The sequence below is a fragment of the Eubalaena glacialis genome, chromosome 19 (genome assembly GCF_028564815.1).
Source record: "Eubalaena glacialis isolate mEubGla1 chromosome 19, mEubGla1.1.hap2.+ XY, whole genome shotgun sequence".
Classification (NCBI taxonomy): domain Eukaryota; kingdom Metazoa; phylum Chordata; class Mammalia; order Artiodactyla; family Balaenidae; genus Eubalaena; species Eubalaena glacialis.
The window spans coordinates 41,857,793-41,885,156 of NC_083734.1; the positions used below are offsets into that span (position 1 = coordinate 41,857,793).

The window sequence follows — 27,364 nt, forward strand, 5'->3', positions numbered from 1 at the left end:
CGGAGCTAGCGGCGGCCGAGGCTCCCGGCACCCGCGCGGCTCCCGGTCTGGAGCTGAGATTCCGGCGCGCCGAGGTAGGAACCCGCGCGGAGGACGGACCAGGGACTCGGAGCCGCAGGGGCCGGGCGGGAGGGGAGGATGGGCTGAGACCCGCCTCTCATGCACAGGCAGCCACGCGGCCCACGGGGCCCCCAGCTTGGTGATGGTGGGGCGGGGGGGCTCAGTCCCCGCCCCTCGGCCCCTGGCCTCCTCTCCGCACCCACCCCCTCCTCCGTGCGCCCTTCTCTTTTCCTGCCGCTCCGCATCCTCCGAGACCGCCCCGAGCGTCTCCCAGGTCTCGCCTCGCCTTCGCCCAGCCGCGCTCCTTGTTGGTCCCACAGGTTCCTTCCCAAAGCGAGCTGGAGTCTCTGCTTGGCTGCCTGGGGGAGTGGGGGGCACAGCTAGAAGGAGCCAGAGGATGAGTCTGGCGTAGGGGGGCGGGGCGTTGGCTGGAGGACCGGGGACCATTCTTACGCATCTCGGTGTCAGCGGGGCTCGGGCGGGCGCTGTGGGGCTGGCTCCATGTTTGCGGAATGAATGAATCATTACTCTCCTTATCTCCTATGAAGGAGGACTTTTTGAGGTCCACGTGCTGCAGAACACGTCGGGGGGCCTGCCGAGCTAGGGCTCCCCCCGCCGGCATAGTAGACACTGACTCTCATCTCTCCACCTCCTCTCTATACGCTCTGTTTTGGGGGCAGGCTCCCTTTAGGTTGGGGCTTGGGGATGGCGGGGAAGGAGGGGCTTGTAGGCCCAGCCAGGTACTTGTTGACAGTCAAGGGACTTGAGTGAGGCCCCTTAGAAGGTAACAGGGGAGGGGTGCGCTGTGGAGGAGAGCACCCACGGTCAGGCAGGGGCCACTTCTCATCTCTGAGACCTGCCTGGAAGGGCCAATCGAGTATGGATTCTGACCTACAATTTACTGAATCCTCCAAGCCTCTGTTTCTTCATCAGTAAAATAGGAATATTAGTGTCAATTCCTCAGGGCTTTGAACAGATTAAGAAAAATGTCATATGAAATCACCCAGGACAATGCTTGACACACTGGGAGCACTCAGCAAAGCTTTGTTTTCTTTCCTTCCTCTCTGAAAACACTGAGCAGAGAATTATTTATTCCCATCCCCTCTGACCCGAAATTGATCCCCGACAGACACAGTACATGTGTAATCACTGTTTGTTGAATGAATATGCTTGATGGAATTTCAACCCCCTTTTTTCCCCCAGAATCCACAGGTAGAGATCTGACCAGCACAGACATGCCGGTGCTGTCCGAGGATTCTGGTGAGTGTCTCCCGGGGCTGGACCTGCCACAGTCTTGAAGACAAGACCCTTCCTAGCAACCTGGGGCAGCAAAGAAAGCAGCTGCTATCTAGTGTCAGCTCCAAGCCCTGGGAATGAGAGCTGGGGGAGAAAATATGCACACAGCAGGACTGAAGTGTTGTTGGAGGGTATGCTCGGGGGTCCCACAGGGCAGGAAGTACCCACTGCATTGGTTATACAGTGTTTTTCTTACTCTCTCCTCAGGTTTGCATGAAACCCTGGCACTACTGACCTCTCAGCTCAGACCTGACTCCAACCAGAAGGAAGAGATGGGCTTCCTGAGGGATGTGTTCAGTGAAAAAAGCCTCAGTTATTTAATGAAGGTAAAGGCCCCCCTGCCCCGGGAAGGTTTTCACTGGCCCACAGGGCTTGCAGGGCTTCCTCTTATGCTGCCCCATGGATGACCCGGTCTGCAGCCCCAGGCATCCCCACAGCCGTGGGTGGGGTGTGTGACGTCCAGGGTAAACCTGGGCAGCTGGCTTGGGAGGCCCCAGCCTGAGATCGGCTGTCTTTGCAGATTCACGAGAAGCTTCGCTATTACGAGAGGCAAAGTCCAACCCCCGTTCTGCACAGCGCTGTGGCCCTTGCCGAGGATGTAAGCCCCAGGTTTCTCCTTACGGCCTCAGCCCCCCCTCCCACCTGTAGCTCCTTCATCTGGCCTGCATGCCATTGCTTAGTGAGGGGACATCGGGACTCGGGAGCCCCAAGGTGAAGAGCGTCTCCTCCCCTTCCCCTCCTCCCCGGGCTTCCTAACAGGCAGGGAGGACCTCGTGAGCCTTGGACAGGGCCAGGGGATATGGTGGCATGGTGACGCCCACTTACTTTGTGTTCCTGAGAAAGTCTGTTTCCCCAGCTGTGAGATGAGGGCAGTTCCCAAACGGTTGAGAACTGGCGACAAGAACAGGTCAAACACGCACGTTGTGTATCTGTGCTTCGGGGAGGCCCAATGTGAAGTCCTGCGTCCAGGGACTTGCAGCTTCTTGGGGTTTTGTTGTTGTTGTTGTTTGTTTTTTTGCTGTACCCGTGTGGCTTGCGGGATCGACCAGGGATTGAACCCTGGCCCAGATAGAACCCGGGCCCCGGCAGTGAAAGTGCCGAGTCCTAACCACTGGACCGCCAGGGAATTTCCAGGCTTTGTTTTTTAAAGGAATCCTTCCTCATTTCTTGTGGACCTGTCCGCTGTGTTGCATGGTTGGAAAAGCTGTCCCGGTTGATTACTAAGGCTGGCTTCTGAATAAACTCACATAACCCCAGGAGATGGCCTAGCGAGGGGTTGGGGCAGATCCCCTGCCTTTCTTGGCTATGGAATGCCATTAGGAGCAGGTTAGGTTGCCAGGCTCCCAGGCTCAGCACTGCCTCTGCTACTAGCTCTGTGACCGTAAGCAAGTGATTCAACCTCTCTGAGCCTCAATTTCCTCATCTGGAAAATGTGGTGAAGGGCACAGACAATAGAGCCAAATAAGCCCAGGTTCAAGTCCTGCCTGTGCCACTTACCAGCTTTGCGACCTTGGGCAAGATATGTAATCTGTCTCGTTTACTTCTTACTTCTGAAATGGCAGAATAATAGTACCTGCTCCGTCTAGCTGCTTGTGAGAGTTAATCCACATAAGGCAGACAGCACCCGGGAAGAGGTTAATAAGTTAGCTCCCATTAGGATTAAGGGCTGCTCAGGGTCTCTGATCTCTGGTGTGATTTCCCTGGGAGTGTCAGTCTTGGTGTGGCTGAGGGTCCAATGCCCCCTGGTGCTGTAGTAGTGGCTGGGAGGGCCCTTGGGTCTGAGGCCCAGGGAGCAGGGTTTCCCCTGGGCGACTCCCAGCAGGCTCGCAGCGCCCACAGCCGTCCGTGGCCTTCTCTCTCCTTTCCCCGCAGGTGATGGAGGAGCTGCAGGCCGCCTCCATGCACAGTGACGAGAGGGAACTGCTCCACCTGCTGTCCACCCCTCACCTCAGGGTAGTCACGCCGCAGTCCCTGGCCACCCACACATCTGTGTCTCCTGGGATGAGGGCAGGAGGGAGCGCTTGGCCGTGAGACTGAGGAAATTTCTGAGCAAGCGCTCCTCAGCGCCAGCGTCCAGGGTGGTCGTCTCTCTGGCATGAGATTCGAGAACCCCCAAACCACTGCCCGGCCAGGTCCCCCAGACCCATGTAAGCTCTAGGGCCAGCCCTTCTTTTCTCTTGCTTTCCTGACAGGCCATGCTCATGGTACATGACACGGTTGCCCAGAAGAATTTTGACCCCGTTCTCCCCCCTCTGCCTGATAATATTGACGAGGATTTTGATGAAGAATCAGTGAAGATTGTCCGCCTGGTGAAAAACAAGGAACCCCTGGTATGTGGCCCCTACCTCTATGCCCCACCCTCTCCCTGTTTCCCACCTCCACCCACCCAGAAACCCCGGAAAGGACCCTCCTGAAGTCTTCGGAGTGAGTGATGGCAGCTTTGTCAGGGCTGCCACTAGTCCCTGTGACATCTTTGTGTGCAGAGTATCCCTTTCTCTGGGTGATTACAGCTTCCCTCCACTGTGGTCAAGCTCCTTTGTGCAGTCAAGAACCTGCACAGATGTGCAGGGCAGCCCTGATCGTCAGCTCTGAACCAGAGGTTGGCAGACTACGGTCCAAGGGCCAAACCCCGCCCACTGTCAGTGTTTGTAAATAAAGTTTTATTGGTGCCCGGCCGTCCCGTTCATGTACATATTGTCTGGGGCCCCGCCTTTACATGGCAACGGCAGACTCAATGGAAACTGTGTTGCCCGCAAAGCATAAAATATTTACATTTGGCCCTTTCCAGAAAAAGTTGGCCAAGCTTGTTCTGAATTCCAAGGAAGCTCAGGGCAGCAGCCATTCTTCTCCCCAGCTGACAGATTGTTATCATTTTGGTCCTGGTTCAGCACTGATTTACTGAGCAAAGGGACAGAGTTGTTTATGAGATGGAGGGAAGTCATGGCAGTTCAGAGAATTGAGGGCTTGCCCTAGAGAATACCACAGCTGGCCCTCTTTATTGTCAACTTTCACCAAGTGACCTCAGATGAGCCACTTCTCCTCTGCCTCTGTTTCCTTACCTTCAAAATGGGCCAGTCATCCATCCACTCAGCAAACGTATCATGATCCCCCCCGCTCCTGTGTGCCAGGCGCTGTGTTGGGTGCAGGCAGGATTAAGACTTAGTCTTTGCCCTCTGGGAGTTCGCAGGAGGTAGTGACTGAGGGTTTCCTGGAAGAGGTGATGCCCACGCTGAATTCTAAAAAAAAAAAAGGAACAGGAGTTTTCCAGAAGGAAGAGGAAGAAGAAAGGCATTCCACCATAGAACTGCATGAGCAAAGCCATGGGAAGGTAAACGGCCTGCTATATTCAGGGAACTTGCCGAGTTGAAGGTAAAGTGTGACAGAGGCGAGGCCAGATCAGTGGGAGAGCGGAAAGATCCAGATTACAACACACAGTTGCTTGGCTGGATCCTGAAGGCAGTGGGGAGCCATTGAAGGGTTGTAAGTGAGGAACAAAATGGCCAGATTTGCAGTTAGAAGTATCATCCTGGCTACGAAGTAGAAAGTGGCCTGGAGGGTGAGACCAGAAGCGGCGGACCAATTTGAGGGTAGGAGCCAAATACGTGAGGTTCAGAAACAGGGCTTGACCTCGGTTTGTGGGAAGAGGGAAGAGAAATCCAAGAAATATTTCAGAAATAAAATTAATGTCACTTTGTGCCTGGCCCAGTTTGGGCAGGAGTCTGGGGAGGCATCTTGGGTAAGGCCCAGGTGTCCAGCTAGGATGATGGGTGGACACTGGGACCATTACAAGGAGGAGCTTAGGGTCCGTTGAATTCAAGAGGCCTGTGTGCCGCAAGTGGAAATATCCAGGAGGTGAAGGCTTACGTGTGCAGAGATACAGACTTGGCAGCTGCCATCTTCCAGGAGGGGTTGCCACCCCGCCCGAGAGGTTGAGACCACCGGGGTAAAGCGTATACCCTGGCCCTTTAATCAACATTTAGAAGGCGTATAGAGGAGGACTCAGCAAAGGAGACGAATTGTCACTGAGAAGCACTGGGAGAGAAGTGTCACCAGGGCCCAGGCTAAGAGAGCATTCCAGCGGGAGGGTGAATCAGACAGGAGATGAGAGAGAGAAGACTGAGGGTGGCGAGCTGGCTGCTGGCGGGTCGTCGGTGCCTTTGCTGGTGCGTTCGAGGCAGGCGGGGAGTGAGTCGGAGGGCAGGAAGCAGAGAGAGCAGATGCGCGCTGCCTCCTTGAGAAGCTTGCTCCAAAGGAATGGAGACCGGCGACTGCCGGATGGGGTTGCCAGCTTTTTAATGATGGGAGAGACTTGATAATATTTTTAGGACCAGGGGAAGGAGCCAGTGGGGAGGGGGCATTGAGAATGTAGGAGAGGGAGGGAGGGGATAGAGGGCAGCCTAGCCAGGAGGAGCCGCTCCCCTGAGATGGGGGAAAGGAGGAGAGGATGGATAGAGATGCTGGCAAGTTTGAAAGTCTAGGCGGCAAGAAGCCGTAGGGTTTTTAGCTGCTGGTTTCTCTTTCCAGCAATATTTATCTTATGGACTTTGAATGAAGTTAATAATGAGTGTGCCAGTGGTTTGCACTTACAGCCAGTAACAAGTGGTTAGCATTTATTGAGCACTTACCGTGTGCTAAGTGCGTTGCGTGCATTACCTGATGTCAACCTTGCAACAACCCTGTGAGTTAAACGCTTTCCCACACCCCAGATGAAACAGTCGCAGAGAAGATAAGGAGCTTCCTCGCTAAGGGCACATACTCTTGGTAAATGGCAGGGCCATCCAGCTCCTGACTGCTGCCCTGTCCCGCCACAGTCCAGTCTGTGTGGTGCACGAAATTGAGGGCTTGCTAGTGCCTTTTTCATCCTAGATATCATCTCTGCCATGCTTCGTGGGCCCCATCCTGGTCCCGGAGCTCCGGCTGGGGCATAATTGGTTCCCCTTGGCAACAACAGAAGGCCTGGTAACCCCGTGCTTGGTTAGAGGCAGGTTGGGAATTTGCTGGCACATATTCTCCTCATTATTAAATGTCTTTGCAAGAGGCAAGGGCTGCAGTACAATAGAGAAAGCAGTGGGTGTGGCATCACAGAAAGCTGGGTGACCTTGAAGTTGCTTTCCTTCTCTGTGCCCCAGTCCCTCATCTCTCAAACGAGATTGTGACAGCATTCTCGTGCTTTCTTTAAACTGTAAAGTGCTGTGCTATACTAATTTGAGATGTGGGTTTTATTTCATCCTCAGCCTTGGAAAGGTGTCCACCGATCTGCCCCCTGGGGTGGCAGAGGGAGGAATGGGGCGGTGGCGGGGGGAGGCTTTGCTGGGTCCAGAGAGTCGGGGTCTGAGGTTCGGGGCTGCTTCTCAGAAGCCTGCCTGCTCTGTCTCTGATGCAGGGGGCCACCATCCGGCGGGATGAGCACTCAGGGGCTGTCGTGGTGGCCAGGATCATGCGAGGCGGCGCAGCAGACCGGAGCGGTGAGTGGCATCTGTGCCAGCCTAGCTGAGGTGATGGCCGTGGTCCCCCAGCCTGCCCCCCTTGGCCACGGGTCTCCTTTCCCTCTCCTGTCCACTCACCTGTTTGGGATGTGCTTTGCTTTCTGGGAGTGGGGCTGGAATTCTCTTCTCCTTCCTAAGCTCGGTAGAAAATTTAGTTGTTTGGAAATATCTCAGGCATGGAGTACTTTGAGGGTGATCAGAAGGGTTTGAGCATTGGCTTAACCTGAGACTGTGGTAGTTAAGCTTGGTGTAAATCCTAACTGGGGGGGCAGGGACACCCTTCTCCGACACCCCAGTTACCTTAGCAAGCCACAGTTACTGAGGGGAGGGTGTTCATGTCCCAGACGTGTTTAGGTGGAACACAGGTTAAGAATCACTGGTGTGAAAGAGACTCACAGACTTAGAGAACGAACTTAGGGTTACCGGAGGGGAAGGGTGGGGGGAGGGATAGTTAGGGAGTTTGGGATTGAAATGTACACACTGCTATATTTAAAGTGGATAACCAACAAGGACCTACTGTATAGCACAGGGAACTCTACTCAATACTCTGTAATAACCTAAATGGGAAAAGAATTTGAAAAAGAATAGATACATGTATATGTATAACTGAATCACTTTGCTGTACACCTGAGACTAACACAACATTGTTAATCAACTATGCTCCAATATAAAATTAAAAGTTAAAAAAAAAAAAAAAAGGAATCACTGGTATATGGAGGAACTAAATTGGGGGGCAAATCTCCTGGTATAGGGGAGTGTTGCCCCAGAAGTCTGGGGATCATTGTGGTGGGACCCCTAGACCAGTGCTTCCCAAACATTAACAAGCATGGAAATGGCCTGAGTGTCTTGTTAAAATGCAGATTCTGATTCAGCAGGTCTCAGGTGGGCCCAAGACTCTGTACCTTTTACTGCCTTCTGGATGCTGCTGCTGCTTCTGGGCCAGTGTCCGCATTGAATGGCAAATAGGGCCCGATATGCAGAGATGCTAGTCATTAAAGCAGAGGCCAACAGACAGGTGTGTCTAACACTCTTGACACCATCTTCCCTGGTGCCCTTAAGTTTTCGTGTAAAATTTGAGAAGGACATTCTTGGAGTTAGGTCTGTACATCCAGGAAGGTGAAGAGTTAATGATATTTTTAAAGAAGCAGAGGTTATAGCAGAAAGAACACAGGGTTTCTACAGCAAAGTAACTGCGTCTGCGCACTGGCTCCATTTTTTCTTGGCAGTGTGGCCTTGGGCAAGCTGCGTCTTTTTTCTGGATCTCAGCTGCCAGTTTGTAAACCGGGGGTTTCACCGCGTGGTTGTAAGACTGGGATGCCAAGTGAGGCACCTGGAACCCTGTGAGAACTCAGTTCATCCCAGTCCCGTCCACTGTCTTTAAACATTGCGTCTCCCCTGCAGTGGGTTCCGCAGGCAGGTGCCAGTGGTGCCCAGAACTCCGTGCTCTGGGGACCTCAGCCCCCTTCCCGTGCTGACGGTCAGCCCCCGTGTCTCCTAGGCCTGGTCCACGTTGGAGACGAGCTCCGGGAAGTGAACGGGATCACGGTCCTGCACAAGCGGCCTGACGAGATTAGCCAGATTCTGGTCTGTGCTGCGCGCATGTTGGGAACGCGGTGGTTCTTCAGAAACCCAGAGCAGGGCGCTTCCTGGAGCCAGGGCTGATCTGGCCCGGTGTCCCTGTTTGCACGGGGAGGCCGCAAGCCAAGTGGCCTTACAGAGTGCCCTGTATGGAGGGTGGGGGACAGGAGGAAAGGAGCGCCCAGACCACCCGCTTCTCTCAGACCCCCTCTTCAGCACAGCCATCCTCCCTACCCCCAGCCTTCTTTCCTGAGGACCCGTCTGGAAGACCCTCTCACAAGGGTCCCCTCTTCCAAAGGGCTGAGGAATATGGAGTAAAAGGCTGTAGCCCAGCAGAGCAAGGGCTTTGGGGTCAGTTGGTCCTGGCTTCGAATCTTGCCTGCATCACTTTCCAGTTGAGTAACCTTGAACAAGTCATCAAATCAGTCTGAGTTTCCATTTCCCTTCCTGTACGGCAGGGATAGGGATGGTTTCTCAACCAATGCATAGTTATCGTTAGGATGTAAATATCCGGAAGAGGATATAGCACTTTACAACTGCAAGGGCATTCTAGGGGATCACGTGCTGGGATGGAAACAACCTTCTCAGTCTATTCTGGGGGTTCAAGTCAAAACTGAAATTATAGAAAGCCCCCATCATAGTTCTGTCCTCTGTATCCTCAGGCATCCTCTCCCAACACAACAGTCTTTGCTAACTTCTGATGGTTTGGGGGGCAGAAACGGGATGAGATCTGAAGCTCCGAGGCCCGCTCTTTAAGGCCCCTGCTGTAGGGGGTCCTGGTTACAGGCAGACACTTCAGTCTTCCTGCCCCCACTCCCCTTTCCCTGGTTCTGGGCACCGACTTCCTCGTGTTCCAGAGTGATGCGGAGCCAGGGATGGCATTGGGTGAGATGTGCTCTCATGGGCTGACAGTGTGCTTCCCGTGGGCCCCCCACATGGGGTGCAGGGCCTCTCTCCAGTAGAGGGGAGGGGAACCCCTGGGAAGGTAGCAGTGCTCTGAGATTGGGGAAGATGCAAGCAAAGAGGGGAGTACTATTTGGGAACCAGCCCCAAATCAGGCAGGAAGGAGGAAAATGAAACTGAGCTAGGTTATTAAAATAACCCGAGAGAAAAGAAAGAAGGGCAGCCCTTTGGGGCACTAGCGGTCAAGAGGGATGGAGAGCTGTACTTGGTGCATGCATTGTCCTCGGGTTCTCATTTTAAGTCTTCTGTCACTTTGTCGCATGAAAATGCTTTAGTTAAGTCAGCCAGCTCCCACCATAGAAGGGTGGGTCATAGGGGAGGCAGCACGTCCCCTTTATTTCTGAATGTGAGTTTCCGGATCTGGGAAGTAAGACGTGACGTCATGGAGGGTTCGATCTGGTAGATGATACGGCTGTGTGCTCTTTCCTTTCAGGCGCAGTCCCAGGGGTCCATCACCCTGAAAATCATCCCAGCCACCCAGGAGGAGGACCGCTTGAAGGACAGCAAGGTATGGGGGAGCTGGAGGCGGTGGCGTGGGGGGGCAGCGGGGGCGGCGACTCCAGCCCAGCCTTTGAAACAGTCATCCGGGAAGAGATCATCCGTCTGGTCCTCAGAACAAGCGCTCAGTAGAGACCTGTAATTCAGTCACAGAGTGATTTATTTGTTTGTACCCGGCCTCTTCTAAACAGGATTTGACGTAGCTTACTAATAAAAGACAAGGTTCTTCTAATTGAAGTCGAGAAGCAGGGCCGTGAAGAGGAGGAGAAGGTACCAAATGTTCTGGCTTCAGGACCAATTAAGTAACTGCCATTTGTTTAACTCCTTGTGGAGCCTACCTTTGGTAGGCACCTCCTCTGTGCCCAGGCGCTCAGCCAGATGCTGGAGACCGGGATGATTAGTAGCTTCAAAGATTCCTGGGTCAGAAGGGGAGGCTGGGGAGCCATTCTCTCCTTGCTGTGTGATTAAGTGCTTCGGAAAGATTCTGTACAGAGTGAGAGGCACTTTGGAAGGTGTCGTGTAGTAGGGGTGTTGGAAGTGAGGCTTGAGGAAGATGGAGATGAGAGGGACTTCTCTGGTGAAGAGGAGGTGGAGGGAAGGGCGGGCAGAGGGGTCTGCATATGCGGGGGCTCAAAGATATGGCAGAGAAGAGTATGGGGGGGTCAATGAGGAAGTGCACGGTGGTGGGGCTCCAGGGGGAGGATGGGGAGGTGTGCTGGGGAGGTGGGTCAAGGCTACCTTCTGAATGGCCTTGAATGCTTTGTTAAGGGTTTTGGCATAATCCCTGCTTAGTTTAGGATCTCAGAAGCTGACTCTGATACGGGGATTCAACTACAAATAGTTTATTTGGAGGTGACCCCAGGAAATACCAGTACAGGAGTGGGGAAAGGAAGGCAGCCAGTGCAACAAAGGGTGTGTTCTCAGCAAGTTACCACAGGGAGCAACCAGAGCTTAATCCTGCTCCAGAGCTTGGCATCCCTTGTAGACCGTGCCTCCGTCATCCCTCCCAAGAGCTGGGAGATCTGGGGTATCTGTACACCAACTCCCTCCAGGCTGCATCCCAGGGGTTAATTCCCAGCAGTTCCTGCCGGCCAGGTTAGGGGAGAGCAGATCCCAGTGGCTGGAGAAAGCCATTAGGCAGTCAGCCTGGGGTGCCCTGAAAAAGTAAGGCCCCAGGGGATATGGGGGGCCCCCACAGACCAAGTTACAACCCCATAGGCGGTGAGAAGCTCTTAAAGGTTTTTTTTTTTAAGAGGGAAGTGATGCACCCACATTTGTGTTTTAGAAAGCTCCCTGGGGCAGTGAGTAGAGGAGGGTGGAGACCGCGGCCAGGGCACCTGGTAGGAGTCTGTTGTGAAAGCCCAGGTGAGAGATTGTCAAGCCCTGAGCTGAAGTGGTAGTAGGGAGGATGGAAGAGGGCATTACTTTTATTTCCCAGTGAATTTGGATCTGCACTTTCTGGCAGCCAAGGCAAAAAGGAGAACATAATGAATTACAGTAATGAACGTAATTCGTCAGAGTATGGAAGGAAGCATGCCAATTTTTCAAGAAAGCTAATTCCCAGCCCGCGTGAAAGATGGGACATTACAGCACTTGGCACAGAGTAGATGTCAATAAATATTTTGATGAATGGCGATTAGTAGTGGACAATGTGTTTGACAGTTTTTTATGGCAAATGAAGAAATCATCTTTATATGACTGTTTCTTATTTGCACCTTCAGTTGAATCACAGGGCACACATAATATCTGATGGAAGTGGTTCTTCCTGGGACAAGCTAATATGGTCTCCATATGCAGCTTTTGCAGGTTCTAACTTGATACAGGGAGAGGACTTGGTTTTCCTATAGGACAAAATGGGTAGCCTGTCTCTTAGTCCATCCTTTCTAAATATTTTTCTTTGAGCTAGATGCTTGATCAGGGCTGGCCATTTAAGATTATGCTTGCTTCTGAGTGCCTGGGACCCTGGTAACATCTGTGGCTAAATGAGGGTATCTGTCCTCATAATATATGGCCAGGAATTTCTTACTATTGTCAAACTGCATCTTTTCTGCTTGGCACATAAAGGAATATGATTTGGATTTGTCTAAGGAAACCCTCTGGCCTATTTTCTTTTTTTCCAATTTGCTCTTAAAGTTATTGGGCTGTAATAATCTGGAAATAGAAATAAATAAATCCATGCCACAGAATTATAGAAGAGAATGAAGAAGTATGACAAAATGCTATGTCTTCCCATCCTCTTCTCTAGAGGGATGACTTCAGGGTAAAGGGGAGAGTTGGGGGTTGGCTCAGTATGTGACAGATGAGGCAGGATTGAGCTGTCAAAGATGTAGCTGTCAATTACCCACTGAAAAGTGATGATGAGGAATCGGTAACAGTAGTTTCATTGATGTTTGTGTTCTTATCAAAACACCTAGATTACTTATTTACAGATGGCTGCTGACATCATTAGGGGCAGTTAGCGTATCAGAAATAACATTTGAGTTAGAAATTGTGCTTGACTTTACTTTTTGCTCCCGGGACTAATGGTTGCTTTGTGTAGGCTGAGAGGCTGTTGTAAGGATAGCAGATAATGTCAATAAGGAGATGTTTAGGTTGGAAAGGGAAATTCATGGGGCCCAGCTATTCACTTTCTGATTCTTGATGGATTTCCCAACTGGGACATTGAAAATGGTTGAAGAACACTAAGAAAATCGGTGCGGTGGGGTTCTGATTAACTTTCTATTCTTTTTTTTTTTAAAAAAAAACACAAATAAATAAATAAATAGTTAGTTAGTTATTTGCGCTGCGTCTTAGTTGTGGCAGGCAGGATATTTGTTGCCACGTGCGGGATCTCTGTTGCGGCAGGCGGGATCTAGGTCCCCGACCAGGGATCGAACCTGGGCCCCCTGCATTGGGAGCACGGAGTCTTAACCACTGGACCACCAGGGAAGTCCCAGCTTTCTATTCTTGAGGCTGCTTGTTCTTCCTAATTGTGAATGGTGGTTGTCCTTTGGTTTTCCGTGTGGCATAGACACATCTGTGCTTACACAGCGAAGGGCTGTCTCACTGAACCCCTCCCCTGCAGGTGTTCATGCGGGCCCTCTTCCACTACAACCCTCGGGAAGACCGGGCCATCCCCTGCCAGGAGGCAGGCCTGCCCTTCCAGCGCAGGCAGGTCCTGGAAGTGGTGAGCCAGGATGACCCCACGTGGTGGCAGGCCAAGCGAATGGGGGACACCAACCTTCGAGCCGGCCTCATCCCCTCCAAGCAGTTCCAGGAAAGGTGGGTCTGGGATGTGTTGTAAGGGGGTGTGGTTCTGGAGTGGCCAGAGGCATAAGTACATGACAAAGCCCCAAATCTCTGCCAGCACAGCCAGAGGGGCCCACTGGGTGTCCTTCTCTGGGCTGAGTACCAATTGTGCTTGTGTTGGCTCTTCTTCTGCTATCATCAGTGGTGATGGCTGTTTGAGATTTCAATAAATATTGATATATGGAAATCTATGCTATTAAATTAATGTATATTTTATAAGCATACTTAGGGCAAGTTGAGAAATAAAATATAAAAATACAGAAGAGGAGGACGAGGAAAAGAAAATTACCCAAAGTCTCACTACTATCTAAACAACATAATTTATTTCCTTCCTGTGCCTGTTATGTGAGTGGTGCACATAGAATTCGAGGTCTTGCTTTTTTTTTTTTTTTGGTAGCTTAACGTTTTGACATGAACATTTCCTATATTACTATAGAATAATATTATTCTATACTATTAATTAATGGTAATATAATATTTCATCAGGAGACGTACTGTTCATTCACACGCAGCAGCTATGGTTTCTGCCCTGGAGGAGCTTACAGTTTAGCTGAAAAGTCACACATGGTTCAGACGAACACTTTATATAAATGTGATGGGTGTGAGGGAGGAGGACACCGGGCCCCGCCAGGTCCTAGCAGGAGGGTTGGCCCTCGTCCGGGCAAGCATAGAAGGCTTCATTGAGGAAGGGTCCTACCTAAGTGACTTTGCTTCCTCCCTGTGGCTGTACTTTGACGCTTTCTCTAATGTTTCACTGCTACAGTCTATGTGCAAATAATTATGTTGCACATAGACTGTTCCTTATATTTCAAATTGTTTCCTTAGGATAGCTTGCCAAAAGTGTAAATCCTGGGTCAGCGGGCGTGGCACTTACACCTGCAAGCCTCTCCTGGGGTTTGTAGCCCTCTTCCATTTTTGGGGTGTGCAATGATGCTGTAGCAACAGACCTCAGGGTTCATCTGTTTCAGTGGCCCTCCTGGTGTGGTCCCCAGGCCAGGTGCATCAGCATCCCCTGGGAACTTGTCAGAATGCCGGTCCCTGCCTGGGCCCTGCCCCAGACCTGCTGAATCAGAGACTCCAGGGGCAGACTCTGAGCTCTGTGTTCTAACAGATATTCCAGATGATTCTGAGGGGCTGAAGTTTGAGAACTGCTGCTTTATTTCCTCAGGGGAGCCTCAGACCCATCTGCATCTTTGGCTTCACAGGTCTTGGGGAAAGGCTCTTTAGCTGCATTTACATGTGGAAATCTAGAGACCTCTAGGAGCCCTGGGTGTTTTCTCAGCTCAAAGAGGCCTTGGAGGTTGCTTCTCCACCCAGGGCCACAGTGAATAATGTGCCAGGCTGAGCTCTCCGTTGGGCTGGGGTGGCTGGGGAAGGGCATTAAATTAGGGTCACTTTCACCCTCGGCTTCTCCTGGGAGTCGTTCTGCTGTTTTCCAACTTCCTCAGAGATGGGGAGGCCGGGTGAGTTTGGAGAAGGGACCTCCTTTCCTTGAGAATCAGCCATGGGCAAGTAACGACCAACTGCTGAGCATGGGCACTGGGCTGTACCCCTGTGTGTGACCATCTTGGGCTGGAAAAGCTTCTCCCAGAGCAAGAAACTCAGTTTCTTCCTCATGAACCAGTGAGAACCTGTGAAAATGTCCCTCTTCACTGGAACTCAGTGTGAAGCAGGAGCCCACCTGTGGGTTCCAGGCCTCGGTTTCCCTGAGTTTTCCAGAAGGTTCCCTATGACTGGTTCTCTGGTCCAGCTCATGGGCCTGCCCATCCCCTTGTGTCCCCACAGGCGACTAAGCTACCGGAGAGCCATGGGCACCCTGCTGAGCCCCCAGAGCCTCAAGAAGCCCCCGTGTGAGTAGACTGGCAGGATGGCACTTCAGGGAAGCAGTTCAGGGAGGGGCTGGGGTTAGGACTCTGGGGCTTCATGTGGGGAAGAAGCAAGCACTGGGCTGGAGGGGGCACCGAGGGTCCTGTCTGAGCTCTCAGGCCTCCTGAGGGAGGACGGGATGGGGAGAGGGATGAGGAAGGGAAATGGGGGTAGGTTGCGGAGAGCTATTCCCTGGGAGGAGCTACTATATTTGGGGCCCATAGATGATACTGCAGGGGCATGGTAACACCGCTCCCAAAATTTTGTGCAAACTGTGTGTGTGTGTGTGTGTGTGTTGTGTATCTGTGAGTCTGTGTCTGGGAGAGGCTCCACAGCTTTCATTAGATCCCCAAGGGGCTCTCTGACCCTGACAGTTTAAGAACCACTGATGTTGGAAGGGAATGGAGATGACTGTGAGCGATCCCGTGCCTCTGAGTCAGCAGTCAAATCTGGCAAATAAAGATAAAGGCTGCCCAGTTAAATTCGAATTTCAGATAAACAATGAATAGGTTTTTAGTATAAGTATATCCCATGCAATATTTGAGACATACTTATACTAAGGAATTATTTGTTGTTTATCTGATATTCACATTTAACAGAGTGTCTTGTATTTTGTCTAGCAACCCTACTCTGTGTATCACTTACCTTTTAGAAAACACATTCACCTACCTTCTTGCCTTTTAATCATCACAACAGCCCTGGGTAGTAGTGGAGTCAGGGCATCCCTTTTTCCAAGATGGTTAAACAGAGGCTCATGAAGTCAAGGGAGTGGGGCTGGGGTCAGATTTCCAGAGGGCCTGTGATCAGAGCCCCCAGGTTAGAGCCCCGTATGGAGAGGAAGCTTCCCCAGGATATGGCCTCCCTAGCTGGGGGTCGGGGCGTAGGGGGGAAGGGGGGCTTGGAACCAAGTGGGGCTCCAGAACAATGCCAGATGAACAGAGCACAGCTGGCCTGCAGCCCTGCGCTGTGCCACTCTGTCGTCTGGCACCTGCATTTGCCCAGGAGAGTCTCAAACCCAAGAGAAGAGAGAGCAGGTCCTGGTCCCACTGCAGGCATCCTAGGGCGAGCTGCTCCCTTGGCTGGGTGGCCACTGCCAACAGCCGCCTTTCCAGACTTGCTCTCAAGTCGGAGGGGCTGCTGAGTAAACTGGCCCTGAGGCTGCTTATGCCAGTGAAGATCTGGCTTTCTTTGGGCCGCTAATGAGACACACACAGGAGGACTAATTAGAGCAAGTCTTGGTTTAATAATGCACCGCAGCTCAGATCACAGGTTTGTTGGAGGAAAGAAAGAGGGGACAGATGGAGGGCTCCTGAGGCACCTGAGGCTGCGGCTGCCTCTGGGCCACAGGGCCTCGTGGTTCCCCTCCGCTAACGCTGTTCCATCTGTCTTTTGTGCAAACCGCAGATGATCAGCCTTGTGACAAAGGTAGGCCCAGTATTTGTCCCCTGTGCGCATGGACAGGCCCCTTTTCTGTAGACTGTCTGGGGCTGGAGGGGCTTGTTCTCCCTTCTGCCACCCCGCTCTGGGGTCGCTGTGCCCCTCTGGCTCCTGGCACCCCTCTCCCTGCTCTGCCAGCTGGACCGACCTGCTCCTTGAGGCATGCAGAGCTGGTGGGGACGTGGGGCCCGGCCCTCCCCGGCCTTTGGCTGGGCTGACCACATGACCCGGCTGGGTAGCGGTAGGGCAGGGCGAGTGAATCTCCCCTCCTTATTCTCACTGATCCTAACTCAGAGCGGCTGGAACGAGATCTGCTGGCCCAGGACCCCAACCAGGCCTGGAAATGCTGTTTGTGGCCTAAGCATGGAGAACTGGGTGAAACAGAGGAACTTGTTTACCTGGGGTGGCCGGCACATGGCATTTGTCTTGGGCCCCCCGAGACTCCATCCCAGAGGGCTCTGCCTGGCCATCCGGGGCCCGGGTACCTCTGGGCTGGGGCGTGTGTCCAGCATGGCTTACTGGCCTCCCTCTCTGTTTGGTCCCCAGAGACCTGTGACTGTGAGGGGTATTTCAAAGGACACTACGTGGGTAAGTAATGGGGGCTCTCCCCCCGAGACCCCCTCCCCCGCCCATGCACAGACCACTGTGGGCTCCTGCGTTACGGAGAGGTGATCCGGGCCCAGGAACCCCTCAAGAGCAGCTGAGTCTGTGGGACCCACATTTTCCTTCAGTCTGTGTCTGCCAGAGGCTGGGCTGAGCCTGCCCAGGCCTGGGGTCCCCCACCCCAACTTTCACCCAGCCACTGGGAGCAGTGCCCTGGCAGGACCCCTACATTAATACTGATTTTATTATTACCATAATCTCAATTGTAGTTTATTCAGTGTTTCTGCCACCCCCATACAGCAATGGAGCCTTTTATCAATCTCCAAAGTACCTTCACTTCTTTTATTTTGGTAAATCTTTTCAAAGGCCTTAGAGACAGGCGAAGAGTTTTTAAACTTTTCATTCAGAAGCAATTTCAAACTTTCTGAAAAGTTGTGAGAATGGTACAAAGAACTCCCATATACTCTACACGCAGATTCACCGGATGTTAACACTTTGCCATATTAGCTTTATCATTCCCTTTTTCTGCATGTACACATTTAACCCCCTCCCCCGTGAGTCATGTAAGAGTTGTGGACATCATGTCCCTTCACTCCTAAATAGCTCAGCATGTGTCCCCTAAGGACAAGGACATTTTCTTATATAACCCAGGGCTATTATCAAATTCTGGGAATTTATTTTTTATTTTATTTATTTTTTAAAAAAATTCTGGTAATTTAACATGCATACAATTCTATTATTTAATATGCTGTTCATATCAAAATTTTGCCAGTAGTCCCAATAATGTCCTTTAGAGCATTTCCCCCGATCCAGGATCCAATCTAGGAGCACCCATTGCCTTTGTAGATTTGGATTCCCTTTCATGGATAAGGGAACTGAGGTGCAGAGGGGTGATGACTTGCCTGAGGTCAGTCACATACCAAGTAAAAGTAGCTTTGAACCCTAAATTTTGGATGCCAGGTAATCACACTTTCGTCATATTACTGTACATCCTGATCAACCCCTTCCTGTAGCAGGAGGTGGTTGGGAGAGGCCTGTGGGTCTCAGTCCCACCTCCAGGTCTGATAGGTAGAGAGAGTCTATAGGGAGATACTGGGACAAATGCTGCAGTGTCCTCCTGCCCTTCTCCCCAAGCTGGTCTTCGGAGGAGCTTCCGGCTGGGCCGCAGGGAGAGACTGGGAAGCCCGCAGGAAGGAAAGACATCCGCAGTGGCCGAGTCTCCGGAGCTGCCGACCTATGAGGAGGTGACCAGGTACCAGCACCAGCCCGGTGAGCAGCCCCGCCTGGTGGTTCTGATCGGTAGGTGACGTCTCCAGAGAATGGGCTGGTTCCTCCCTGGAGGGGTGGGGAGGGAGCTCAGCAGGGACCTTGCAGCCTTCCCTTTGTTTCCCAGGGTCTCTGGGAGCCCGACTGCACGAGCTGAAGCAGAAGGTGGTGGCAGAGAACCCACAGCACTTTGGTGTTGCCGTTCCACGTAAGAGGGCCCATGTGTGTGTGTATGTGTGTGTGTGTGTGTGTGTGTGTGTGTGTGCAAGCATGTCTGCACATGAACTTCTTGGGGACTTGACTCCATGTATCCATCTTCATCCTTACTTTGGGTCTGAAGGACCGCCAGGCACTGCCTGCTATAGGCACATCAGGGGACCTAGGCATGATGGGAAGAGACCCCCTCTCAGTGGTCCACTAGGACCCTCTGAGGCAGTAACTGGAGGACCACTTGCCTGGTTCTTGCCTGGGATGGGAGGTGAGTCTAGAGCTCATTGCAGGTAAAGTGGCAACTTCAGCCCAACACCAAGGGGCCCCCAGCAGTGGGTGTATTTCAGCCTCCTCTTCCCAATGACTCTGACTCCTATGGCCCCTGCTCTCTGCTTGGGCAAGAGAGTAGGTTGGGGAAACCAGAGAGCCCGTGAGCAGTGTTGCTCGGGCACTCCGCCTGCAGCTGGATCCAGTCCGGCAGGGTGGCTGTGTACACTCCTGAGTCCAGAGGCAGCCAGAGATGCTGAAATCCAGTAGGCAGAGGTCCTGGTTCTGAATGTGATGAGGAGACTGAAGAGTGCTAGGAGCTCTACCAAGAGCTTTTATGTGCAGTAGCTTGGTCAGCCTTCCCAGTATCCCTGAGAAGAGGATCATCATCATCCCATACTGCAGAGGAAGACACTGAGGCTCAGAGAGGTTAAGTAACTTGCCCAGTGTCACACAGTTGGTAAGTGGTGGAGCCAAGATTCAAACCCAGGCAACCTGCCCCAGTCTCATTCTTTTTTTTTTTTTTTTAATTTAATTTATCTTTTGGCTACGTTGGGTCTTCGTTGCTACGCGCCAGCTTTCTCTAGCTGCGGTGAGTGGGGGCTACTCTTTGTTGCGGTGCGCAGGCTTCTTATTGTGGTGGCTTCTCTTGTTGCAGAGCATGGCGCGTGGGCTTCAGTAGTTGTGGCGCTTGGGCTCAGTAGTTGTGGCGCATGGGCTTAGTTGCTCCGTGGCATGTGGGATCTTCCCGGACCAGTGCTCGAACCCGTGTCCCCTGCATTGGCAGGCGGATTCTTAACCACTGAGCCACCAGGGAAGTCCCCACAGTCACATTCTTAATGAGGCCACACAACAGCCTCTCACCTGCTGCTTGCCAGTTCCTATCCTTGGCTGTTCCTTCCTGGGACTCTCAGTCCTCTTCCTCAGAGGGATACAATGTGGGCACCTGATGGCCACTGAGAAGGGATGCTGTGGTGGCAGTAATGGGACCTTTCTGGAGTGTTCTGAGGAAGCGCACCTATGTATTCTTTCTTTTGCCATATCACTCCCCTGGGCCTCAGGGCTCATAGCTCAGTCTATGGGTTATGAGAATTGTCTTCCAGAATCCTACCTGAAGTGGCAGGGATGTGGTGGCGGGGTCATGGGGGGTTGGGGAGGCCATTCTGGAAGCACCTGTGATGGACCTGGGAGAACTTTGGGGGGCCCACAGCCTTCCAGGCTGAAAGGATGGACTGAAACAGGACATGTGGAAGTTGTTCACACATGGATCCTTCAGAAACTTCCAGACCCATCCTCTTGGGGTGGGGTACCTGGATAGCTAGACCTACCTGCTTCCAGAAATCCCACAGATAGGTGACTTTCTCCCTGCTATTAGGAACCGGGCGAGTCAGGGAAGGCTTCCCAGCAGCAGTGACTTTTATCTGGGTTTTGAAGAGTAAGTAGGAGTTTTCCAGGCAGAGGAGGAAGAGTTCTCTATACCAAGGGAACAACATGTGCAAAGGGACAAAATATGACCCAGTATAGCAATGGGAGGGACTGGGGAAGTTAGTGTGGGTGATGTCGGGGGAGATGAGCTGAGTGGGAGGCTGGGTTGATTGAGAGGGTCTCATATACTCATCTAAGATGTTTAGAATGTTATCAGTGGGTGAATAAAAGTTTTAAAGCAAGGACATGGTCAGAAAAGGTGACCGTAGCAGCTCTGCCAGAGGTTGGACAAAGATGTCACACGGCGCACAGAGCATCCCCTGGGTGGCCCCCAAGGGAGAAAACACTGTCCTCTGAGACCCCCTCTTTTCTTTTGGAATGCTCTGGAAAAAGCTGTGTGTTGCTTCGCGTGTGCTCTTGTTCTGTGGTGGATCTGATTTTCCCCAGAGGTGCGTGCCTCGATTCTACTATGGAAATCAGAGGGAAAACACTATGTGTTTAAAAATTTTGTGAGGGGGGCTTCCCTGGTGGTGCAGTGGTTAAGAATCTGCCTGCCAATGCAGGGTACACGGGTTTGAGCCCTGGTCCAGGAAGATCCCACATGCCGCGGAGCGACTAAGCCCGTGAACCACAGCTACTGAGCCCGTGAACCACAGCTACTGAAGCCTGAGCGCCTAGAGCCCGTGCTATGCAACAAGAGAAGCCACCGCAGTGAGAAGCCCGCGCACCACAACGAAGAGTAGCCCCCACTCGCCGTAACTAGAGAAAGCCCACGCAGCAATGAAGACCCAACACAGCCATAAATAAATTAATTAAAAAAAAATTATGTGAGAGCCAGCTTTGTGGAAACATCTAGTCCACAAGGGGACTCTCTACCTTCATGTCTTTTCTCCCCAGATGAGAAATAATTGAATAAAAATTTAAAAACATACAGCAGGGTCAACTGAGTTTTTGCCCCCTTGGCTCTCAAAAAGAAAAACAATTAGGAAATAAAACCTAGAGGATTAGGAATTCCTTAGGCGATTCTTTAAAAGCCACAGCATCAGTGAGGCAGTTTGGCAGAATGGTTAAGGGCATACTTTTGGCCTGAGACAGAGAGCGTTCAGACCCGGCTCTGCTCCCAGCCATGGGACATCCACACGGTGCTTAACCTCTGCACCTCTGTTTCCTCACCTGCAAAACCGGAGGCCTCCTTTTGCCTACATCGCAGAGCTGTGCAAGTCAGTGACATGCCTGCACACAGGGACCCTCGATGGAGGGAAGTGGGTGGTTTGTACACAAATCAGCGACCAGCTCCTGACAGGAATGAGGGCACAGGCTCGCTGTGCTGTGACATCTCTGCCCAGCTACCCTCCTCCTCTCTTTCACAGATACCACCAGGCCCAGGAAGAGCCATGAGGAGGATGGGGTGGAATATCACTTCGTCTCTAAGCAAGCATTTGAGGCCGACTTGCATCACAACAAGTACATTTCCTTGATGGACCAGTGGGGCCTCCGTGCAGCTGTGTGTCTTTGCATCTGTCCAGTCTTCCACTTGACCTCCTGGGAGGGCTTCTGGAAAAGTCAGGGGAAGCAGAGGGTGGGAGGAGGAGGGGGGAGTCATGGTGGGCCATTCACCTTCTGTGTTAATTCAGGCAAGCTCAGCAGCTGAAGGCCTTTTCCCCTGTGGTGCTGTTCTAGGTTCCTGGAGCACGGTGAATATAAGGAAAACCTCTATGGAACCAGCCTGGAAGCCATTCAGGTTGTGATGGCGAAAAACAAAGTGTGTTTGGTGGACGTGGAGCCAGATGTGAGTTCCTGGGCCAGTTCGGCATTTCCTGTTAATGGAATTTATAAACTAGGGGGTTGTACATTTTACAGAATATTCGACCTTAGTCCAGGGACTTTTTATTCCAGAGCAATGGAGGTTAATATTTCCTTGGGTCTCCCTTTGAGAATCTAATGAAAGCTTTTGTACCCCAAAATGTGCACCTCTATACACAAAAATGACATGAATTGGAGGGACCCTCTTGGTGACCCACAGGCCCAAGATAGTAACCTCTGCATGGAGTAAATCATGCAGGAGATGGTGGCACTGACTGGTCCATTATGACCTGACAGTCAGGGACTTAGATGTAAATGCACCAGTGGAAGCTGGGCCATCCCTTCCCCGATGAGGACAAGTGAAATCAGAGAACCACTTAGAGAACCACTGAGGGAGGTGGTCAGGAGAGCAGTTTGAAAGGGAAAAAGGGCAGACTTGACCCTGTGAAGTGCTTCAGAGACATTTCCAGTCCTGCACACCCCACAGGGGCTTAACCGTCTTTTTAACCTTGTCTTTGAGAAAAATTTGTAAGCCTTGAACTCAATAGGGGCTGAGCTCTGATTTTATGACATAAACTGTAGGCTTTATTTTACAGAAGTTGGCTTGAAATGGATTCCAAAAAGCACCTTATGTCCAGAAAGGAAAATCCTCACTAATTTGGACTTACTGGGAGTTGGTAGTGGAAATTAAAAGTCTGAATTTCAAAAATTTTTTTGAAAAGTGATTTTATTGGTTTAGAGGGGATGCAAGCTGTACATATAGCAGTTTAATACCAGTGTTTCCAAATACAGGCCCTTACATCATAAATAAAATGCACTAATTAACAGGACGATTTGCATATTGAAAACCTTCTAAAGTCTTTACAGTTTGCTTCAAGGCATCTCTTAGTCTCTTCATTTGCTTGGCAAACCTTTTCTTCTTTGAATATCATAAGGAGGCCTGTGTGATAGCACAAATTTTGCATTAGTCCAAATTGATGACGTTTGACTAAATAGATACACACATTAAATCCTGCCGGTTCTTCCATCAGGACTAGGCAGGCAGAGAAGGATGTACGAAGGCTAATTAGAGCTTGGTGGAGGGTAGTCAGAGCTAAGAAAGATGGCAACTCTCGGAGCTGAGGCTTTGGAACCTCCTTTCTCGGCAAGTGAGCCTTCAGGGTCCAGCTGAGGCCAGCATCATAGTGAAGGGCAGGAAAATGAGCAGGTGGTCTGCACGGATGAAGGCCATTGTCGTATGACCGTATAATCAGGACCTTTGCCATTGGGGTTATGTGACGAAGCACACCATTACCGAGTATTCAAGAAGTGCGTTTCACAATAAAATATTTTCAAAGTATATAATATTCCTGAACTTTCTTTCTCAGGCACTGCAACAACTGAGGACCTCAGAGTTTAAACCCTACGTTATATTTGTAAAGCCTGCAATTCAGGAAAAGAGGAAGACGCCACCCATGTCCCCAGCTTGTGAGGATGCAGCAGCCCCACTTGTAAGTTTAAAGTTGATCATTTCTCTTCCGAAGGCCTAAAAGGGCCGTTAGCTGCATGTGGGTGCCCATACCTTCTATACAAGACCATCTTTCCATTTTGCCTGTTGGCCAGACTCAGATGGTCATGTGATCTGAAGACTCAGGGTGGGGCAGCCAGAAGTGCCTCCCAATTCACACAGGAGTGGCTTTGCCTGGGTTCCCCACCCTCCACTCTCTCACCTAAGGACCCCGTTGGAAAGTTAAGGGACTGACATCTATCAGGCACCTGATCTGAGTGTGACATACCACAAAAATTTGTTGAACTCCTAAGCCAGACCCAAATAATTTTTAATTGAAACACCAACTTCAGATCCAGCAAGCTAATCCAAGGTGGAGGCAAGGGGCATCACGGGGGAATCTTTCCTACGTGCTGCTCAGGACCGTGACTCTCTTGCTGAAGCTGTAGGTGGTTGAGTGCCACCTTTACAGGGCAGGAAAAGGGTTCAGGGGACTGACAGCTGCAAAACAAATGTCACACATTTTACTCCATTAGAGATTTACTTGAGTTCTTTCAAGAGGCAGATATTTATTAGGAAGATTGAGGGATTTAGGGGAAAAAGAATGTTCCTTCTATAATTTCTCAAATAGATAAATGCTTCCAGGATGAACAATGAGGGTGCCTGGAGGAGGGGAAACTCCAGTAGCGGCAGACAGTCTATAGGATATATGTGTGTAAGGGGGTGGGGGAAGTGGGATGGAAGATCCAGGGGCAGCAGTGGGACACTGCAGGGTGCTTTTGAGTAGGAGAGGAGCCCTGCAAGATACCATATAGAATTGGGAAGCTCTGCCCAATTTAATCTAGGTTTTTTCCCTCCTGGGGGAAAGAAGTAAGGAGAAGAAGTTATCTAAGCCTTCCCGTAGGTCTCTTCTGTCTTTGCGGTAGCAGGCAAAAACTGTTTCCTAGACCTTTAGAACATATTTTCTGAAAGTATGGATGCTCTCACTAAAGTAGGAGTCTGGTTTTTATTGGTGACAGAGAGGGAGAGGGAATATTTTGGAATGTGGGTCATTTTAGGGGAAGACAGCTCACCCCCTCCATGGCAGCATAAAAACACTGAACCCCTAGAAGCAGAGGCGAGAAGACAGCAGAGGACTAGGAGATAGAAAGGGAGGTGGGTGAATGCCAGCAACAAATTTCACTTTGCAGTTTTACTCAGAGTGGATCCTGCCACTTTCCTTTCTTCCAAAACCCAAGCTAATAGTCAGTGAACTACCTGCTTGAAATTCTACTTACTAGAGGTATTTTTGAATGAAGAAGCAAACACTGGGTAGGTTGGGTAAAGGAGGGATCATTGGCTGTCTATACCTTAGGGTTAGGTGTCAGGAAAGCAATCTGATTAAAGAAGCCAGGTATCCTAAGGAAATGGAGGATTGGGTCAGTGTTGTCCCAGCACTTTCTTAAATATCTCTACTTTGTCAACTGTGCTAATGTTTGGCTCTGGTTTGAGGAAATGAAAAGAAGAACTGAGTTCTACATGATGAATTTAGGAGTCTTCAGAGGGCATTTGAGTTACTTATTCTCCTTCTTTTTCCCCTAGTTGATTCCAGAAATGCTTGCTTTGCTTTTATATAGTGAATACTATTTTTAGTTCTTTCCTGTAATTATTTAACCAAATTGCCATGCAACAGAATAGTACTGCTAGTTTGGAAATACCTTCGGACAGGAAGTGTGATATTGACATATATAGACATGCAGATATAGAATCAGCGTCCGCCCAAAGCATGGCTTGCAGTTAACAGGTCCTCAGTAGATATCTTGTGAATGACTGAACAATGATTATGGCTGCCGCCCATGAACTTTCTTGGAAGTTTGATAGGCTAACATCACTATGCTCTGTTCTTGTGAACCCAGTTGGTTATTCAAGGGCCGTAGTCATCCACTCATCACCTAAACATTAGAGGTTGGAACACTGCCCAAGACAAAGGCTGTAGGTTTCTTATTTGGGGGGAGAACAACCCAGTTGTTCTCTAACTGCCCCTTTTCCTTGCAGGATGAAGAGCAACAAGAGATGGCCACCTCTGCTGCCTTCATAGACCAGCATTACGGGCACCTGGTAGATGCTGTGCTGGTGAAGGAGGACCTCCAGAGTGCGTACAGCCAGCTCAGAGTGCTCTTAGAGAGGCTGAGCAAGGACACTCACTGGATACCTATTAGTTGGGTCAGGTAACTGTATCCTAGAATATCCAGGTTGGAGGGGACCTGGAAGACCACCTGGTCCAGGCTCCCCCATGTTACCGTCAAGGAACCTCAAGCGAGAGGGGCAGAATTTTCCATAAACTTCATCATCAAGAAGAGTCTATGTGGGGAGTCTTGTTTGTTGCTGGTTTTTGTCTGTGGCTTTTCACTGCACCCCTTTGGAGCGGAAAATACAAGTCAAAAGGGAGCATATCACAAAATAACACATGTCATTCATTAAAGTATCACAGGCAAGTTGACCCTGATTCTCTGTACCAAAGTTGAGTAGCCACTGTCTTTTGGAGGGTGGTGGTGGTGAATGTATACAGTACCAATTTGCAGAGGTGTTTAAGCTTTATAAACAGAGTGACATTTCATTTATCCGGCTTTGTTGGAAGTTGAGTTGTTTTACCCAAGAGGATTTTCCATGCAATTGAAGTTCCCCTGTCTTCAGGCACTAAAATGTTGATTTTTAACCTTTTCGATAGTGTGTGTTTGCCTGGTAATGGAAAACGTGGTTCTCTGCCTTCTTAAATAGTGAGCATTCATCAACTTTTTTTGGCAGACTAAGGCACGCTTCCCTGTCACCATGATTTACTGTACTCTTCTATGATACAGTGGTGTTTTCAGGGACTCTTGCGGAATGTAAGGCTGCTTGTGCCTTTTCTAAATATTCTCAGACTCTGAAACTTGACGCTTGCTTGCTTTGATTTATTTTATTCCATCACTTGTCTTTCTTGTTACTGACAGCTCTCCTGGTTCTCAGCTGTCCCTACCTTCAGATTATAGGGGCTCCTATCCTGCTGCATCATGGGAAACCAGATGATTCCCCCCTGTCATAACTATGCCTAAGTCACAATAAATTAGTCCTGACCGTCAAAATCAAAGTATATAGACTCTGAGTGTGGGCCTGATGGGTTGTCTCTGAGCAAAAGTGCTTAATGTCACACAGGATTTGTGATATATCTTAGCTTCAGAGAATTGTATTTCTTATTAATAGCCAATGTATATAAATCTTTATTCTGTGCTGGGAGCTATGCTAAGGCCTTTACATATGTGATTTTGGCAGATGCACCAAGCCTATGATGTAGGATTCTTTTTTTTTTTTTTTTGGCTGCACCACGTGGCTTGTGAGATCTTAGTTTCCTGACCAGGATTGAACCCTCGCCACTGCAGTGAAAGTGCCGAGTCCTAACCGCTGGACCGCCAGGGAATTGCCTGATGTAGGATTCTTATCATCCCTATTATACAAACGAGAAAAACAAGGCTAAAAAGTTTAAATAATGTGTTCAAGCTCACACAGCTTTAAAAAAATGGCAGAGCCATTGTATTTGAGCCCAGGTCTTCCTAATACCAGAGATGGTCATTAATCACTATACTCTACTGCCTGTTTCTTTTCTGGTCCCATAATTGAAGCTACCTGTTAAATTATGGACTTAGAAGTGAGGAATGTGCTCCCAGCTAGAATTTACAATAATATGCAGTGTGGTTGCAGCTTCTAAGATGGAAAATAGGCTGCTTACACGTGTAAGTTTTCAAGCTCTTTTCCTCATGAGAAAAAAAGGAGGCCAGGTAAAGGGCGAAGCACCAGGGAGAAGATCTGCTGCCCGTTT

At 50.5% G+C, this 27,364-nt stretch overlaps 1 protein-coding gene across 1 annotated transcript; it reads left to right on the top strand.

Moving 5' to 3' along the window:
• MPP3 (MAGUK p55 scaffold protein 3) lies at positions 1 to 26,172 on the top strand. The gene is made up of 19 exons (XM_061175900.1): positions 1 to 74; positions 1,264 to 1,320; positions 1,564 to 1,682; positions 1,877 to 1,954; positions 3,229 to 3,309; positions 3,549 to 3,686; positions 6,740 to 6,821; positions 8,341 to 8,426; positions 9,817 to 9,891; positions 12,946 to 13,142; positions 14,955 to 15,019; positions 16,440 to 16,460; positions 17,019 to 17,060; positions 18,210 to 18,374; positions 18,469 to 18,549; positions 21,614 to 21,707; positions 21,924 to 22,032; positions 23,414 to 23,536; positions 25,567 to 26,172. The coding sequence occupies exons 2-19, from the start codon at positions 1,296 to 1,298 to the stop codon at positions 25,741 to 25,743; spliced, it is 1,758 nt and encodes a 585-aa protein (XP_061031883.1). The 5' UTR covers positions 1 to 74; positions 1,264 to 1,295; the 3' UTR covers positions 25,744 to 26,172.
• The last annotated feature ends 1,192 nt before the right edge of the window (positions 26,173 to 27,364 follow it).